This window comes from Mya arenaria, chromosome 9, assembly GCF_026914265.1.
Source record: "Mya arenaria isolate MELC-2E11 chromosome 9, ASM2691426v1".
NCBI classification, from domain to species: Eukaryota; Metazoa; Mollusca; class Bivalvia; order Myida; family Myidae; genus Mya; species Mya arenaria.
The window spans coordinates 68,015,905-68,036,050 of record NC_069130.1 but is presented as its reverse complement, the minus strand read 5'-3'; the positions used below and the strand labels follow the sequence as shown (position 1 = coordinate 68,036,050).

The following is a 20,146-nucleotide window of genomic DNA, read 5'->3' as shown; positions in this document are numbered from 1 at the left end:
ACTTGAAAATCTTCAATTTCAATGCTTTTGCCTATGTTGTCATGCAGAATACTACAAATATTTAGAGAATTTCATAGATGCGGTTCAATGCACCATCATATGCTAGTTGGCCTTGACATTCCTTGTTTTTCAACATATAACAAGTGCATAAACTATTAAACGGCGCCCTTTGATGCTTTGCATCAATGGTCTTTCTTGTTACAACATACATGAACTTCTTTGAATTAAATGGATGAAAACTACAAGAAATTGCTCTCAAAACTAAATGGAAACAACCATCACACTAACAAGTGCCATACACACACTAAATACTAAACGACAAACAACGTATCAAAACCAAAAACAATAAACGGCAAACAACGTCTCAAGACAACAAACACTATACGACCTACAACGTCTCAAGACAACAAACACTATACGACCTACAACGTCTCAAGACAACAAACACTATACGACCTACAACGTCTCAAGACAACAAACACTAAACGACCTACAACGTCTCAAGACAACAAACACTATACAACATACAACATCTCAAGACAACAAACACTATACAACATACAACGTCTCAAGACAACAAACACTATACAACATACAACATCTCAAGACAACAAACACTATACGACATACAACATCTCAAGACAACAAACACTATACGACCTACAACATCTCAAGACAACAAACACTATACGACATGCAACGTCTCAAGACAACAAACACTATACGACCTACAACCTCTCAAGACAACAAACACTATACGACATACAACTTCTCAAGACAACAAACACTATACGACATACAACGTCTCAAGACAACAAACAAATCTCACAATTATCCAAATAGCGTTTTGGCTAAATGTTTGGGTTACCACTTCGACTTATTAAACGAGATGTAGTGGGTAGGGTGACAGCAAAATATTGATTGCTACATATAACTGCCTAATTCTTATTCAATATAGTGTTATATTTTATACGAAACACAGTGTACATGTGAACTACTTGCAATGTTTTACAACATCCGGTTATGCGTACATTGTTCACGTTCATGACGAAATGTACGGTAACTCGAAAATACGATTAATGTGGCTGTCAGTGTCAGGTACTTGTTTAACGTGAAATTTTGCACACGAATTTTACTGATACTGATCCAGACATGTCAGAGAGTATGTGAGTTAGCTCAGAAGGCAGAACACCTGATAGCAAGTACAGCGTCCTCAGACTGGCGGCATACTTTCTTAGCCTATGCCATAGTCATGAGTGCGGTTACCGTATGTAGCCGCCAATTGCCGCATTTTACATATACAAAAATGTTACCAAATAGTTTATGTTCTGAAAAATGTAATTTACTGTTTGAAATGACAATTCATAAAACAGTGTTTAAATATTTAGCAACAAACACAAGTATGACAGCCATTTATATACTGCTAGGTTAATACGACTGGAGCACCAGCATTAATTATTGAAAGGCGGTGCACTTTAAAGGTTAACATTTCAATATATTCTTGATCTTAATCAGTAATGTTCACCTTAAACCCTTTCACCAGACTGAAGCGTTCACTTCAATAAATTCAGATCATTTTCGAGATATTTCAAATGGACGATTCAAACTGCCAAATGAACGTAAACTCACATGAACTGAAATAAAGGGAGGTAATAAATATGTTCAAAAGAAAGATTTTCACCAACCGTCCGATATTGGTCCAATATAATAGTATTTGAGTTATTCAAGTAGATAATATACAATTTAGCTACAGTGTATCAATACACATACGGGGATCATTGCATTTATATCCAATGAAATTCAATCAGACAGGTGCCCGACGAGTTTACCACGTAGAAACGACGTCGTAAATACACGGACGTCGGGGTTTTCACTGTGTATGACAGGGATACAGGGATACAAAACAGAACGGTTTGCTAACGTAAGCAAGCATGAGAGACTGTTTACTCTATCTGGACACGTGGTAGGTGTAAGGGAACACATTGCTTTAATATATTTTTCTTTAATATCTTTGTGCGTAAAAAAAAATTAAAAGCACATCTCTCGGATTGACTATATTCTCAGTTTGTACATCTCTCGGATCGTCTATGTTCTCAGTGTTTACATCTCTTGGATCGTCTATGTTCTCAGTGTGTACATCTCTTGGATCGTCTATGTTCTCAGTGTGTACATCTCTCGGATTGTCTATGTTCTCAGTGTGTACATCTCTCGGATCGTCTATGTTCTCAGTGTGTACATCTCTTGGATCGTCTATTTTCTCAGTGTGTACATCTCTCGGATTGTCTATGTTCTCAGTGTGTACATCTCTCGGATCGTCTATGTTCTCAGTTTGTACATCTCTCGGATCGTCTATTTTCTCAGTGTGTACATCTCTTGGATCGTCCTCAGGGTGTACATCTATCGGATCGTCTATGTTCTCAGTGTGTACATCTCTTGGATCGTCTATGTTCTCAGTGTGTACATCTCTTGGATCGTTTATGTTCTCAGTGTGTACATCTCTCGGATCGTTTATGTTCTCAGTGTGTACAACTTCCGGATTGTCTATGTTATCAGTGTGTACATCTCTCGGATCGTCTATGTTCATTGTGTATACAACTCTCGGATCGTTTATGTTCTCAGTTTGTACATCTCTCGGATCGTCTATGTTCTCAGTGTGTTCAACTCCCGGATTGTCTATGTTCTCACTGTGCACATCTCTCAAATTATCTATGTTCTCAGTGTGTACATCTCTCGGATTGTCAATGTTCTCAGTGTGTACAACTCTCAAATTGACAATGTTCTCAGTGTGTACATCTCTATGATCGTCTATGTTCTCAGTGTGTACATCTCTCGGATCGTCTATGTTCTCAGTTTGTACATCTCTCGGATCGTTTATGTTCTCAGTTTGTACATCTCTCGGATCGTTTATGTTCTCAGTGTGTACATCTCTCGGATCGTGTATATTCTCACTGCACAAATCTCTCGGATCGTCTATGTTCTCAGTTTGTACATCTCTCGGATCGTTTATGTTCTCAGTTTGTACATCTCTCGGATCGTTTATGTTCTCAGTTTGTACATCTCTCGGATCGTTTATGTTCTCAGTTTGTACATCTCTCGGAGTGTCTATGTTCTCAGTGTGTACATCTCTCGGATCGTCTATGTCCTCAGTGTGTACATCTCTCGGATCGTCTATGTTCTCAGTGTGTACAACTCTTGGATCGTTTATGTTCTCAGTGTGTACATCTCTCGGATCGTCTATGTTCTCAGTGTTTACAACTCTCGGATCGTATATGTTCTCGGTGTGTACATCTCTCGAATTGTCTATGTTCTCAGTGTGTACATCTCTCGGATCGTTTATGTTCTCAGTGTGTACAACTTTCGGATTGTCTATGTTAGCAGTGTGTACATCTCTCGGATCGTCTATGTTCTCAGTGTGTACATCTCTCGGATCGTTTATGTTCTCAGTGTGTACATCTCTTGGATCGTTTATTTTCTCAGTGTGTACATCTCTCGGATCGTTTATGTTCTATGTGTGTACAACTTCCGGATTCTCTATGTTATCAGTGTGTACATCTCTCGGATCGTCTATGTTCATTGTGTATACAACTCTCGGATCGTTTATGTTCTCAGTTTGTGCATCTCTTGGATCGTCTATGTTCTCAGTGTGTTCAACTCCCGGATTGTCTATGTTCTCACTGTGCACATCTCTCAAATTATCTATGTTCTCAGTGTGTACATCTCTCGGATTGTCAATGTTCTCAGTGTGTACATCTCTCGGATCGTCTATGTTCTCAGTGTGTACATCTCTCGGATCGTCTATGTTCTCAGTTTGTACATCTCTCGGATCGTTTATGTTCTCAGTTTGTACATCTCTCGGATCGTTTATGTTCTCAGTGTGTACATCTCTCGGATCGTGTATATTCTCACTGTACAAATCTCTCGGATCGTCTATGGTCTCAGTTTGTACATCTCTCGGATCGTTTCTGTTCTCAGTTTGTACATCTCTCGGATCGTTTATGTTTTTAGTTTGTACATCTCTCGGATCGTTTATGTTCTCAGTTTGTACATCTCTCGGAGTGTCTATGTTCTCAGTGTTTACATCTCTTGGATCGTCTATGTTCTCAGTGTGTACATCTCTTGGATCGTCTATGTTCTCAGTGTGTACATCTCTCGGATTGTCTATGTTCTCAGTGTGTACATCTCTCGGATCGTCTATGTTCTCAGTGTCTACATCTCTTGGATCGTCTATTTTCTCAGTGTGTATATCTCTCGGATTGTCTATGTTCTCAGTGTGTACATCTCTCGGAACGTCCATGTTCTCAGTTTGTACATCTCTCGGATCGTCTATTTTCTCAGTGTGTACATCTCTTGGATCGTCCTCAGGGTGTACATCTATCGGATCGTCTATGTTCTCAGTGTGTACATCTCTTGGATCGTCTATGTTCTCAGTGTGTACATCTCTTGGATCGTTTATTTTCTCAGTATGTACATCTCTCTGATCGTTTATGTTCTCAGTGTGTACAACTTCCGGATTGTCTATGTTATCAGTGTGTACATCTCTCGGATCGTCTATGTTCATTGTGTATACAACTCTCGGATCGTTTATGTTCTCAGTTTGTACATCTCTCGGATCGTCTATGTTCTCAGTGTGTTCAACTCCCGAATTGTTTATGTTCTCACTGTGCACATCTCTCAAATTATCTATGTTCTCAGTGTGTACATCTCTCGGATTGTCAATGTTCTCAGTGTGTACAACTCTCAAATTGACAATGTTCTCAGTGTGTACATCTCTCGGATCGTCTATGTTCTCAGTGTGTACATCTCTCGGATCGTCTATGTTCTCAGTTTGTACATCTCTCGGATCGTTTATGTTCTCAGTTTGTACATCTCTCGGATCGTTTATGTTCTCAGTGTGTACATCTCTCGGATCGTGTATATTCTCACTGTACAAATCTCTCGGATCGTCTATGTTCTCAGTTTGTACATCTCTCGGATCGTTTATGTTCTCAGTTTGTACATCTCTCGGATCGTTTATGTTTTCAGTTTGTACATCTCTCGGATCGTTTATGTTCTCAGTTTGTACATCTCTCGGAGTGTCTATGTTCTCAGTGTGTACATCTCTCGGATCGTCTATGTCCTCAGTGTGTACATCTCTCGGATCGTCTATGTTCTCAGTGTGTACAACTCTTGGATCGTTTATGTTCTCAGTGTGTACATCTCTCGGATCGTCTATGTTCTCAGTGTTTACAACTCTCGGATCGTATATGTTCTCGGTGTGTACATCTCTCGAATTGTCTATGTTCTCAGTGTGTACATCTCACGGATCGTTTATGTTCTCAGTGTGTACAACTTTCGGATTGTCTATGTTATCAGTGTGTACATCTCTCGGATCGTCTATGTTCTCAGTGTGTACATCTCTCGGATCGTTTATGTTCTCAGTGTGTACATCTCTTGGATCGTTTATTTTCTCAGTGTGTACATCTCTCGGATCGTTTATGTTCTCAGTGTGTACAACTTCCGGATTCTCTATGTTATCAGTGTGTACATCTCTCGGATCGTCTATGTTCATTGTGTATACAACTCTCGGATCGTTTATGTTCTCAGTTTGTGCATCTCTTGGATCGTCTATGTTCTCAGTGTGTTCAACTCCCGGATTGTCTATGTTCTCACTGTGCACATCTCTCAAATTATCTATGTTCTCAGTGTGTACATCTCTCGGATTGTCAATGTTCTCAGTGTGTACATCTCTCGGATCGTCTATGTTCTCAGTGTGTACATCTCTCGGATCGTCTATGTTCTCAGTGTGTACATCTCTCGGATCGTTTATGTTCTCAGTTTGTACATCTCTCGGATCGTTTATGTTCTCAGTGTGTACATCTCTCGGATCGTGTATATTCTCACTGTACAAATCTCTCGGATCGTCTATGGTCTCAGTTTGTACATCTCTCGGATCGTTTCTGTTCTCAGTTTGTACATCTCTCGGATCGTTTATGTTTTTAGTTTGTACATCTCTCGGATCGTTTATGTTCTCAGTTTGTACATCTCTCGGAGTGTCTATGTTCTCAGTGTGTACATCTCTCGGATCGTCTATGTCCTCAGTGTGTACATCTCTCGGATCGTCTATGTTCTCAGTGTGTACAACTCTTGGATCGTCTATGTTCTCGGTGTGTACATCTCTCGAATTGCCTATGTTCTCAGTGTGTACATCTCTCGGATCGTTTATGTTCTCAGTGTGTACAACTTCCGGATTGTCTATGTTATCAGTGTGTACATCTCTCGGATCGTCTATGTTCATTGTGTATACAACTCTCGGATCGTTTATGTTCTCAGTTTGTACATCTCTCGGATCGTCTATGTTCTCAGTGTGTACAACTCCCGGAGTGTCTATGTTCTCACTGTGCAAATCTCTCAGATTGTCTATGTTCTCAGTGTGTACATCTCTCGGATTGTCAATGTTCTCAGTATGTACAACTCTCGAATTGACAATGTCCTCAGTGTGTACATCTCTCGGATCGTCTATGTTCTCAGTGTGTTCATCTCTCGGAATGTCTATGTTCTCAGTTTGTACATCTCTCGGATCGTTTATGTTCTCAGTTTGTACATCTCTCGGATCGTTTATGTTCTCAGTGTGTACATCTCTCGGATTGTCAATGTTCTCAGTTTGAACATCTCTCGGATCGTTTATGTTCTCAGTTTGTACATCTCTCGGATTGTCTATGTTCTCAGTGTGTACATCTCTCGGATCGTCTATGTTCTCAATTTGTACATCTCTCGGATCGTTTATGTTCTCAGTTTGTATATCTCTCGGATCGTCTATGTTCTCAGTGTGTACATCTCCCGAATTGACTATACTATGCTTCACTTCTACGACACGCATATTCTGCATGTAATAAATGAATGCATACGAGAATTCTGAAAATGGTTATGCTATAAAATTATTTCTCTAAACATTCCTATTCTAAGACATAAATCAATTCTTTTTCTACATAAACCAGATAAATGTTGTTTAAACTCTTATTCAATTTTGAAGTAGTATATTACATACGTACCGGTCAATAAGACTTTGTTATCACGTATCTGTTTCAATAACTTAGTTGTTTGCATTGCCAAATTAATAAAAATACTTCTATGTTCAAGGGTCTACTGATATTAAGGGAAACATATGATGCTCATTTTTATTTGTAGATAGATTAAGACATTTAAAGATTAAAAGTTTTAAAGGTGGCTACTGTTATGGACAGAAAGAAACAACTTTGATTGTAAAACACCTTGCTACCTTGAATGAGATGTTAGAGGAAGAATGAATGGCTTGAAACATTGCTTCTGGAGCTCGGATTTCAGAAGGACATTTTTAAGTAACATGGCATTTTCAAAGGTCAAACAATGAAATATTTAAGCTGTTGGTGACCTTTCCAGACCCCCCCCCCCCCCCCAAAAAAAAAGAAGATATTGTGCTTGAGCGTCGTGTCTTTAGATTTAGGTCCTACTTACATTTTCCCATTTCCCAATCTCTAAAAGGGCTTTCTTGGTTGAGATGTAACAACTGACTTATCATTTGAAGCAAACTGTGTCAGTTCTATGAACATACACCAAGGACAGACCACACTAACGCTTTGAGACAATGACAAGTAAGATTACAAAGATGCTTTTGTGGTTATCGGGCATATAATGTGGAGTATCAACAAAGCGTGCTTTAATATATCTTCGTGATAGGTATGTTATAAACCACCTACCAAAACCGTTTGGATAAATGTCTAACATGCAAGAAGCAGCTGTTTTGTATTAAGTAATCTACCAATTGTTAATTAAATATGAGAGCAATAATCTGAGATTAAATAAACAAATAACACGACCGAAATGTTTTCTTTCACGAATAAGAATGAACAATTAAAGTCCGAGGCAAATACAATTGTTTTGATGATTCCTCATCTCCGTCAACCAATTAAAGCTCCGCTAGGCGTCTTGGGTCTGAAACAAACAAAGTGCAGTTTTTAAGGAGTATTTTCTTATGAACGTATATTTTCTTATTTAACGGGAATAATAATTTATTGATAATTATTAATACATGAGCCGTGATCTGAGAGGGAAGACGATATTGCAAATCAATTGTATAATAAACGATTTAGAAATGGAAATAACGATGTTGTTCATGTCTTTTGGTGGTCATAAATAGTGTCAAGCTTTTGCCTCTACCTAAAACGAAGGATTTTCCGATTGCCTCCATGGTAATATATATTTCCAAGCCAGTTATTTATTTTTCAAACCTTTACGTTCAGAAAATTCTAGCTAATATCAAACAACACAGTGTTATTTCATGCTGCTAAATCTTGACGATGCTGGAAAAACAAGAGGGGCTAGTAATGTAAAACAGTGAGTTTGTTATTATCATTATTATTATTGATAATTCCACTTCTTTTGTCAGTAGTGACGACATAGTTTGATTTGTGTAAGAATAAAACACGGCTATTCTACATAAACACTCATACAATGCTGCACAATCGTTCAAAAGAACAAAATAGATTCTTACATTTGCAATTACTCTTTTACAGTGTGTGTATACCACGTGATAAATTACGTCATATATGCTACGTCGGTAGGCAACATTGTGCTTAAAATGAAGACTTATAACAAAGATAACTTTTGTTTCTACACCATTTTATGAAACAAAGGGCAATCCTTTTAAAACATCGACCAAAAATGTAGCGACACATAACAGCGAATGTCGTTGAGTATATTTTGAAATGCATAATGTTCTGTCTGTGCACCTATTTATGAACACTGTCATTTCCAATATTTCTGTTCAATATAAGGCATAAAATGTATTCTTACACTCACAGCTCGATTAAGATTTTTAAAATGTATGTGATTCTCCATAATGGTTCCTATGAAAACCTGTTTGTTTTTTTAAATCAAGCAATTTGATAAATATATTCTAACATAGTGACAGACACACAGACAGTTTATTTCGACTTGTACAATGTACATCGTCATCTACACATATGTTTATACTAATAAATGTAAACGTGTATGCATAATAACAATGTAATACTAACAAGTATGTATGTATATAAGTCGACTTGTAAGATAGTTTTCCGGATTCGAGCCCTACACCGGGCGCACATCTCATCTAGGTTTACTTAAGTGGTGTCAGTTGCAAAAGACAAGAGTGCATGGATTGGCCTAAAAGGTTAATGGTGGCAGGAGTGTAGTGTGTTTAGGTAGCAACTAGCCACCCGGTTAGCTCAATAGGTTAGAGCACCGTGCTGGTGTTCCGGCTGTCGTAAATTCGAGCTCGTGACTGAGCTAACATTTCCTCCAAGGTTACGTTACTGGTGAACTAATGTAAACTACATGAGGGAATGAAATGGTGTTTAAGTAGGAGCTGAGTTAGCTCATATTGTTAGAGTGCCATGCTAATGTCCCGGTGGTTGTTGATTACAACCCACACAAGCCGTGTGTTAGAGTGCCATGCTAATGTCCCGGTGGTTGTTGATTACAACCCACACAAGCCGTGTGTTAGAGTGCCATGCTAATGTCCCGGTGGTTGTTGATTACAGCCCACACAAGCCGTGTGTTAGAGTGCCATGCTAATGTCCCGGTGGTTGTTGATTACAACCCACACAAGCCGTGTGTTAGAGTGCCATGCTAATGTCCCGGTGGTTGTTGATTACAGCCCACACAAGCCGTGTGTTAGAGTGCCATGCTAATGTCCCGGTGGTTGTTGATTACAGCCCACACAAGCCGTGTGTTAGAGTGTCATGCTAATGTCCCGGTGGTTGTTGATTACAGCCCACACAAGCCGTGTGTTAGAGTGCCATGCTAATGTCCCGGTGGTTGTTGATTACAGCCCACACAAGCCGTGTGTTAGAGTGCCATGCTAATGTCCCGGTGGTTGTTGATTACAGCCCACCCAAGCCGTGTGTTAGAGTGCCATGCTAATGTCCCGGTGGTTGTTGATTACAGCCCACACAAGCCGTGTGTTAGAGTGCCATGCTAATGTCCCGGTGGTTGTTGATTACAGCCCACACAAGCCGTGTGTTAGAGTGCCATGCTAATGTCCCGGTGGTTGTTGATTACAGCCCACACAAGCCGTGTGTTAGAGTGCCATGCTAATGTCCCGGTGGTTGTTGATTACAGCCCACACAAGCCGTGTGTTAGAGTGCCATGCTAATGTCCCGGTGGTTGTTGATTACAACCCACACAAGCCGTGTGTTAGAGTGCCATGCTAATGTCCCGGTGGTTGTTGATTACAGCCCACACAAGCCGTGTGTTAGAGTGCCATGCTAATGTCCCGGTGGTTGTTGATTACAGCCCACACAAGCCGTGTGTTAGAGTGCCATGCTAATGTCCCGGTGGTTGTTGATTACAACCCACACAAGCCGTGTGTTAGAGTGCCATGCTAATGTCCCGGTGGTTGTTGATTACAACCCACACAAGCCGTGACAGGGCTCCCTTTCCCTCCAAAGTGTACTTAAACTATTACAGAATAAGCTTTATTATCGTCAGATTAATCTGAATCATTACTTGTTTTATCCGCCATATATGACACAAACTAGTTGTGTGCAACCGATATACTGAACATTAAATACTTACATACTAACATACTTACATTTCACAAAGCTGGTGTGTGTTAGACATATGGCAGCCATAGTCTCCCCAAGCCCAGCCGAAATAATGAGCAGCCACAACACAGTCGTCTGCACCACTCTGTGGCTGGCCCGGTGCCCAGTCTGTTGTTTAATGAAAGTTTGCGTACTCAACAGAACAGAATAAAACAGAACAGACAGTTTATACGACTTATAGAAGTGTACATCATCGTAATATACATATCTAAACATATATAAACTTATTCCGTATCTAAGCTTGAATACATAATATTATATAATCGATATAAACGAAGAAAAAAATAGTTAATGTAAAATGAATACAATATAATTGTTGTGTTAGCATTGACAACTAAGTTGTATAGTTAACAAATAATTTGCTTATGACAACTGCTTCTTTAATATACTAACAAACATTCGTATATTCTCTTTTATTAAATGATGTCAATTGTTCATGGAAATGGAATACATATGGATTGTCATAGTAAAAACGTGGATATAAGCTTTACGTAACTGACGATAACATCGATAAACACATATAAGGTGATAATCATCCTCTATGTCCCTGCTATTACAAAATAAACAATAACGTTCGTTACGAGGTACAAAATAACCTGTATATCGTCCTGCTTGTATTCCTAATGGGTGCGCAGAAAATCTCCTTTTAACTAAGTATCCAAATCAGGACTTTTACTAATACTTCCGTACCATTCTTACAAGTTTATATCTATTATTCTACATTTAAATTCGCTTATTAATTCATTAACATGTACAATATTTGGGTTATTAAATACATATGCAAAACCATAATCATTTAACAGTTTTTGTACCTGAGAAAACCAGTTAATACAACCCTTATTACAGTCCTCAATGTCCTTTTTATACACATACTTCATTATTATGTTGTTAATAATTCTAGCCTGTAACAATCGCTTACAAAATTTTAAATGTATACGTTCTCTTTCTTTTGACTTACTAAAACCCCACATTTCACGAGCATAATTCAATATTGAGTCATCAAAAGAATAAAATAATTGACAACATATTGCATGTATAAGGCCATATTCTTTGAATTTGAATAGTCATAGCCTTAAGGCCTTTTTCAATCAAATGCTTTTGATTAATCGCAGTACCTAAATAGTTAAACTTATCAACAACATCAATTTTGAGGCCATTATATGTCCAAGGCTCATTATGACGTATTCTACCCCGTTTACGAAAAACCATTATTTTGTCTTAGATGTATCACCTTTTAAACCCAATGCATTGCAATATAGTGAAAGGTTGTTTTCTTCTTAAATATGTTTATAACTTTATTTAAAATTAGTTTGATTGGTTCATTCGAATGAAGGTCATTAAATAAAGAAAGTGCCAAGACAATTAACTATATGATGTTCGCATATTTACAGGAAGCTGCACGCTTCCAATCGATTGGTAAACAAATAGCGATATCGCACAACGTAAATAACGCCATACCCATTAATATTAAGAGTGAAAAAGAATACGCGCTCTTACCACAGGGGAAAAAAGCAAAGATTGTTTATGATTCCTACACTTTATATAGCATAAACTTTGCTTCTGTCCCCTGTGGAGAATATACATTTTAAACTAAATAATCAAAGTAAATATGACCTGTGTATTTCGCAGGAGTGTTAGTGTTTGTCCATACTCCGTTAGTCCGTATTTTATTCAAACCAATCCAGTAGGATGCTTGGACTGAAATATAATGGATGTTGGTGACACTAAACTACCGTGAAATCATATATATTTGTGAGAAATTAATTTTCGTGGGTTGGCTCATCCACGAATTCAAGACCTCAACGAAAATTTGACCTTTAATTCTGAAATCATACAGTTTATTCAAATGGGTATACACGTATTCACATGAATATACATGGTCGCGGTATATAACTTATAAGTACATAAATCATTGTTTATTTTCCTGTTGATAAAGTTTATATCAGATATTATTAACCACAATAATGATATATTCAAAACAATTATTAGTACTTACATTTAGTTTTTTTGTATGACATTGTCGGAACATTAAAACAAGCTTATTATCAACCTCCTGTGTGGCACATGTAAAACGTGCTGATTATTAGCCTCGTGTGATTGAGCGTCGCCACTTGATTTTGTTTCTTTGATCAAATATGTAATCGATTATTTAATTAGATAGGTAGACAGTTTGCAATTCACATTAAATGGCTTCACTATTTTATATCCTTTGTGTTGTTGTATCTTTATTTGTTGTTGTATCTTTATCTCTGCGCTAATTGACATAGTGTCCCATTGTAGTGTCATAAACGGCGTGGCGTAGATGATACATGCATGTAACGATATCGGGGCATGGTGAATTTGCAGACGTTCTAGGATCAGTTTCTTTTTGTGAAAGAAATTAAAATCCACGAATTAAAGAACCCACGAAAAAGTCCTTTTTCGAAAATGCAACCCCACGTATATAAATGATTTCACAGTATCGATATTAATGTTCACACCAGTATTGGTGCTAGAATTTTTTCCCAACATAATGGCACTTATCTGTTTAAATCAGTCAACCGCTATTGATATTTTTCAGGTAAATGCATAGGTTCAAACAGAGACTGTGAAGGTAAACTTTTATCTTTTAACGTTGTGGTCATCTCAGAGCATACTGACCGACATTCCCTATTTGGGTACCTTAATGCATCTAGCCAATGAATGCTGATTAATATCTATGACTAATCATTTTTCAATGACTTCAAAAAAAATACTGATAAATAATCTCTATATTTCAATTTGTTTTGGATAAGCAAAACACATATGAAATATACACCCCACGTCACTTATAGACAAAAACATTATATTAAGTTGAAAATAACGCAATGTGTTTTTTGTCCACAAGTCAAGTGGTCTCTCGTGTAGTGTTTCTTTGGCACATGTCCGTGTGTTTATTGTCCACAAGTGACGTTGGGAGTCTCTCGTGTGGTGCTATCTTGGCACAGGTCCGTGTGTTTATTGTCCACAAGTGACGTTGGGGGTCTCTCATGTAGTGCTTCCTAAGCCCAGGTCCGTGTGTTTATTGTTCACAAGTGACGTTGGGGGTCTCTCGTGTGGTGCTACCTTGGCACAGGTCCATGTGTTTATTGTCCGCAAGTGACGTTAGGGGTTTCTCGTGTAGTGCATTATAAGCACAGGTCCGTGTGTTTACTGTCCACATGTGACGTAAGAGGTCTCTCATGTAGTGGTTCCTTAGCACAGGTCCGTGTGTTTATTGTCCACAAGTGACGTTCGGGGTCTCTCGTGTAGTGGTTCCTTAGCACAGGTCCGTGTGTTTATTGTCCACAAGTGACGTTCGGGGTCTCTCCTGTAGTGGTTCCTTAGCACAGGTCCGTGTGTTTATTGTCCACAAGTGACGTTAGGGGTCTCTCATGTAGTGGTTCCTTAGCACAGGTCCGTGTGTTTATTGTCCACAAGTGACGTTCGGGGTCTCTCCTGTAGTGGTTCCTTAGCACAGGTCCGTGTGTTTATTGTCCACAAGTGACGTTCGGGGTCTCTCGTGTAGTGGTTCCTTAGCACAGGTCCGTGTGTTTATTGTCCACAAGTGACGTTGGGGGTCTCTCGTGTAGTGCTTTATTAGCACAGGGCCGTGTGTTTACTGTCCACAAGTGACGTTGGGGGTCTCTCGTGTAGTGCTTTATTAGCACAGGTCAATGTGTTTACTGTCCACAAGTGACGTTGGGGGTCTCTCATGTAGTGCTTCCTAAGCCCAGGTCCGTGTGTTTATTGTCCACAAGTGACGTTCTGGGTTTCTCGTGTAGGTCTTTCGTGGCACAGGTCCGTGTGTTTATTGTCCACAATTGACGCTCAACGTCGCTCGTGTAGTTCTTTCTTGGCACAGGTCCGTGTGTTTATTGTCCACAAGTGACGTTGGGGGTCTCTCGTGTAGTGCTTCCTTTGCCCAGGTCCGTGTGTTTATTGTCCACAAGTGACGTTGGGGGTCTCTCGTGTAGTGCTTCCTTTGCCCAGGTCCGTGTGTTTATTGTCCACAAGTGACGTTCGGGGTCTCTCGTGTAGTGCTTCCTTTGCCCAGGTCCGTGTGTTTATTGTCCACAAGTGACGTTCGGCTCTCTCGTGCAGTTCTTTCTTAGCACATGTCCGTGTGTTTATTGTCCACAAGTGACGTTGGGGGTCGCTCGTGTAGTTCTTTCTTGGCACAGGTCCGTGTGTTTACTGTCCACAAGTGACGTTGGGGGTCTCTCATGTAGTGCTTCCTTAGCCCAGGTCCGTGTGTTTATTGTCCACAAGTGACGTTCGGGGTCTCTCGTGTAGTGCTTCCTTTGCCCAGGTCCGTGTGTTTACTGTCCACAAGTGACTTTGGGGGTCTCTCGTGTAGTGCTGAATTAGCCTAGGTCCATGTGTTTACTGTCCAAAAGTGACGTTGGGGGTCTCTCATGTAGTGCTTCCTAAGAACAGGTCCGTGTGTTTATTGTCCACAAGTGACATTCGGGATCTCTCTGGTAGTGCTTCCTTTGCCCAAGTCCGTGTGTTTACTGTCCACAAGTGACGTTCGGGGTCTCTCGTGTAGTGCTTTATTAGCACAGGTCCGTGTGTTTACTGTCCACAAGTGACGTTGGGGTTCTCTCGTGAAGTGCTTTATTAGCACAGGTCCGTGTGTTTACTGTCCACAAGTGACGTTGGGGGTCTCTCGTGTAGTGCTTTATTAGCACAGGTCCGTGTGTTTACTGTCCACAAGTGACGTTGGGGGTCTCTCATGTAGTGCTTCCTTTGCCCAGGTCCGTGTGTTTACTGTCCACAAGTGACGTTGGGGGTCTCTCGTGTAGTGCTTCCTTTGCCCAGGTCCGTGTGTTTACTGTCCACAAGTGACGTTGGGGGTCTCTCGTGTAGTGCTTTATTAGCACAGGTCCGTGTGTTTACTGTCCACAAGTGACGTTGGGGGTCTCTCGTGAAGTGCTTCCTTTGCCCAGGTCCGTGTGTTTACTGTCCACAAGTGACGTTGGGGGTCTCTCGTGTAGTGCTTCCTTTGCCCAGGTCCGTGTGTTTACTGTCCACAAGTGACGTTGGGGGTCTCTCGTGTAGTGCTTTATCAGCCCAGGTCCGTGTGTTTATTGTCCACAAGTGACGTTGGGTGCACCATTTGCCTTTTACTATGAAAGCACCTGGTATCGGTTATATAATATAACAATATTAACTGTGTGTGTATTTACGTATGATATATGTATATAAAATGTAAAGGAATGTTGTGTCTACCAAAATTCTGCGTTGGTATTTTGTATTGCATGCAGAGTCATGGTGTCTCTTGTATAGTTTCTGTTAGACAAATAAAACAGGATAGGACTTCAAATAATACCACCATGCCAGGATAGAACTACAAATGTAACGACCATACAAGGATAGGACTTCAAGTAATACCACAATACCAGGTTAGAACTACAAATGTAACTGTCATACCAGGATAGGACTTCAAATGTGCCTTGATGTAATCATTCTCCGCCTGCGTATCGATGCGTGCAAGAAATCCACCATTTTGGTTACAATAACTCTGGAAATGCAAGTACCAATGCCAACTAACTGATATGCAGATACACTCAAGTGACGCTGGTAGTACAATGTGTAAAGAATGAGTTTCTATAATTACTTATGTTGCTACTGCGACGTATTTGAACAAATTACACCAACATAGTTCTTATAATTGATCACCTTATATAGGCATGCACATTGTAGTACTATTGTTTAGCCTTCATAATCATCATGTGTAAACGTAAACGTGTTATCTTATTTTATTTCCTTGTCAATATACAGTGTACAGCTTGAGTAAGTGGTGGAACGGGTCTAAAATCTGTTGAACTCTATGTAAAAAAGAAATATACTAATTAATAATTTTCTTATAGGGTGGAGGTGGAGAGTTGCACTAATCTACAAAGAAAAGAGGGGTTTAAATTAATTATTCATATGAATGGATATGATGACAAAATATTTTAAAAGCATTGTCAAACAATATTTCACGAATGGGACATTTTTCCACTAAAATGCTTCATGAATACCGTACATGATATTCCCGATCCGACTATTAACCTCCAAAAAGGTGGTTGGTGATGAAATTGGTTGTCTGATACAATAGCATGTTAAACTAGCATTTAAGCACATCAGCTAAAACAGAGGTTACTGTTTTATAGAGGTGTTATTACAAGTGCTTATTCGAGGTGGCGATATATGAGAGACCGGCCATAGGATAGTCTGGTACCTGAGAGTTTGCCCAGTTTTGTGTGTTAGGACTTGATGTAGCGATATATAAGAGTCCGGTCATAGGCTAGTCTGGTACCATAGAGTCTACCAAGTTTTGTGTGTTAGGTCTTGATGTGGCGATATATAAGAGTCCGGTCATAGGATAGTCTGGTACCATAGAGTCTACCAAGTTTTGTGTGTTAGGTCTTGATGTGGCGATATATAAGAGTCCGGTCATAGGCTAGTCTGGTACCATAGAGTCTACCAAGTTTTGTGTGTTAGGTCTTGATGTGGCGATATATAAGAGTCCGGTCATAGTCTAGTCTGGCTCCTTAGAGTCTACCAAGTTTTGTGTGTTAGGTCTTGATGTGGCGATATATAAGAGTCCGGTCATAGGCTAGTCTGGTACCATAGAGTCTACCAAGTTTTGTGTGTTAGGTCTTGATGTGGCGATATATAAGAGTCCGGTCATAGGCTAGTCTGGTACCATAGAGTGTACTCAGTTTTGTGTGTTAGGACTCGATGTGGCGATATATAAGAAACTGGCCATAGTATTGTCTGATATCTCAGAATCAGTCCAATTTTGTGTGTTAAGACTCGAAATGGTGATATATAAGAGTCCGGTCATAGGCGAGTCTGATACCATAAAGTCTGCCCAGTTTTGTGTGTAAGGACTCGATTTGGCGATATATAAGAGACCGGCCATAGGCTAGTCTGGTTCTTTAGAGTCTGCCCAGTTTTGTGTGTTAGGACTTGATGTGGCGATATATAAGAGACCGGCCATAGGCTAGTCTGGCTCCTTAGAGTCTACCCAGACATGTGTGTTAGTACTCGATGTTGCGATATATAAGAGTCCGGCCATAGGCTAGTCTGATTCTTTAGAGTCTGCCTAGTTTTGTGTATTAGGACTGGATGTGGCGATATATAAGAGACCGGCCATAGGCTAGTCTGGTTCCTGAGAGTCCTCCCAGATTTGTGTGTAAGGACTCGATGTGGCGATATATAACAGACCGACCATAGTCAAGTCTGGTAGCTTAGAGTCTGCTGCGATATGTGTGTTAGTACTCGATGTGGCGGTATATAAGAGCCGGCCATAGGATAGTCTGCCCCGTTTTGTATGTTAGGACTCGATGTTGCGATATACAAAACCTCAGCCATATGCTAGTCTGGTTCCTTATAGTCTACCCATTTGTGTGTTAGGACCCGATGTGGCGATATATAAGAAACCGGTCATGGGCTCTTCTGGTATCTTAGAGTCTGCCCAGTTTTGTGTGTTAGGTCTTGATGTGGCGATATATATGAGACCGGCCATAGGCTAGTCTGGTACCTTAGAGTCTGTCCAGTTTTATGTGTTAGGACTCGATGTGGCGATATATTCGAAACTGGCCATAGGCTAGTCTGGTACCTGAGAGTCTGCTCAGTTTTGTGTGTTAGGACCCGATTTGGCGATATTTAGTCTGGTACCTTAGTGTCTGCCCAGTTTTGTTTGTTAATTCTCGATGTGGCGACATGTAAGAAACCGGTCATAGGCTATTCTGAAAACTTAGAGTCTGCCCAGTTTTGTGTGCTAGGACCCGATGTGGCGAAATATAAGAAACCGGCCATAGGCTATTCTGGAACCTTAGAGTCGGCCCAGTTTTGTGTGTTAGACCTCGCTGTGGCGATATGTAAGATACCGGCTATAGGCTTTTCTGGTACCTTAGAGTGTGTCGCGTTTTTGTGTGTTAAGACTCGGTGTGGCGATATATAAAAAAACCGATCATATGCTAGTCTGTTGCCTTAGATGTGGCGATATACAAGATACCGGCCATAGGCTAGTCTGGTACCTTAGAGTCTGCCTAGTTTTGTGTGTTAAGACTCGATGTGGCGATATATAAGAAACCGGCCATAGGCTATTCCGGTCCCTTAGAGTCAGCCCAATTTTGAGTGTAAGGACTCGATGTAACGATATATTTGAAACCGGCCATGGGCTAGTCTCTAGCTTAGAGTCAGCCCAGTGTTGTGTGTTAGGTTTCGAATTATAAGAGTCCGGCCATAGTTTAGTCCGGTATCTTAGCATCTGGCAAGTTTTGTGTGTTAGGACTCGATGTGACGATATATAAGAGTCCGGCCATAGTCTAGTCTGGAATCTTAGAGTCAGTTCAATTTTATATGTTAAGGATCGATGTGACGATATATAAGAGTCCGGCCATAGTCTAGTCTGGTATCTTAGAGTCAGTCCAATTTTATATGTTAAGGATCGATGTGACGATATATAAGAGTCCGTCCATAGTCTAGTCTGGTATCTTAGAGTCAGTCCAATTTTATATGTTAAGGATCGATGTGACGATATATAAGAGTCCGTCCATAGTCTAGTCTAGTATCTTAGGATCAGTCCAATTTTATATGTTAATACTCGATGTGGCGATATATCAGAGACCGGCGAGACCGGTACCTTAATTGTGGCGATATATAAGAAACCGGCCATTGGAAAGTCTGGTACCTGAGAGTCAATCCAGTTTAAGTTCCTAGCGCCGATAAGGTAGCAAGAGTTGCCGAAGTCAATCCAGTTGTTTCCCGTTTGGCAGCCTTGCATTGTAGTAAAATCTTTGTTATAGTAGTGACGATTTGCACTGTTTACATAATTGCTACAAAATATATTCTTTGCACTGTAGACAACGTTATTATATTATTCGCTAATTGCATTGTAGACAGGTATAGTAATTAACTTTGCACTGCATTGTTTTAATTCGACACTTGTGGATGTCATTCTCTTTAAAACATTTTGTATCTACACGTACATACATAGTGTGTCTCAATTTATGCAGTAAACTAGTAAAACAATTTTTGAATGCTCAATATATTAAGTACCATTTGCAGAGGCGTGTGTCGGTATAGGGGGCGTAGCTGTTGTGGGACTGCTGTGGCTACAACTCTCGGTATTGCATAATGACGTGTTGCAACATTTAGCACCGCACACAGGGCCTAAACGTACATAAATGAAGAACAAGCCTGTCAACAACACAATCTTTACCTATGACAGTTAATATGGTTAATTTTATTTGCATCCAGGACTGAAGTTTTATGCAAACTCTAATCAGAATCGATTCGAATCAAAGTCACTGAGCGTCGTCACCTTTAATTAAAGAGACATAAAATATCATATTTTTGTTTCCTCCGTGTTATATGCCATGGATAGAAGAGCAAGAAATCACGTCTAAGATCGTGTGAAATATTTACAGGACGCGGCAAAGCAGTAGTAACATAATCATGCAGTGTAACTTGGTTATAATAAACTTACCCGATGAGAACATTAGAATGTTATTCTTTTGTGTTTCACAGGACTGAAAGTAACAAAG

The 20,146-nt window shown here is 39.9% G+C and overlaps 2 protein-coding genes across 2 annotated transcripts; both read right to left on the bottom strand.

The window, feature by feature from the left end:
* Positions 1 to 1,625: 1,625 nt before the first annotated feature.
* Positions 1,626 to 6,856, bottom strand: LOC128246301 (putative uncharacterized protein DDB_G0282133). Its single transcript, XM_052964494.1, has 4 exons — positions 5,301 to 6,856; positions 3,587 to 5,165; positions 2,072 to 3,505; positions 1,626 to 1,634 (listed from the first exon to the last, which is right to left on the bottom strand). Exons 1-4 carry the CDS (start codon positions 6,854 to 6,856, stop codon positions 1,626 to 1,628), a joined length of 4,578 nt encoding a protein of 1,525 aa, XP_052820454.1.
* A 967-nt stretch (positions 6,857 to 7,823) lies between these two features.
* LOC128203433 (C-type lectin domain family 6 member A-like) lies at positions 7,824 to 20,129 on the bottom strand. The gene is made up of 7 exons (XM_052904844.1): positions 20,089 to 20,129; positions 19,659 to 19,772; positions 19,291 to 19,376; positions 16,035 to 16,125; positions 12,216 to 12,299; positions 10,589 to 10,709; positions 7,824 to 7,947 (listed from the first exon to the last, which is right to left on the bottom strand). The coding sequence occupies exons 1-7, from the start codon at positions 20,099 to 20,101 to the stop codon at positions 7,914 to 7,916; spliced, it is 543 nt and encodes a 180-aa protein (XP_052760804.1). The 5' UTR covers positions 20,102 to 20,129; the 3' UTR covers positions 7,824 to 7,913.
* Positions 20,130 to 20,146: the final 17 nt, after the last annotated feature.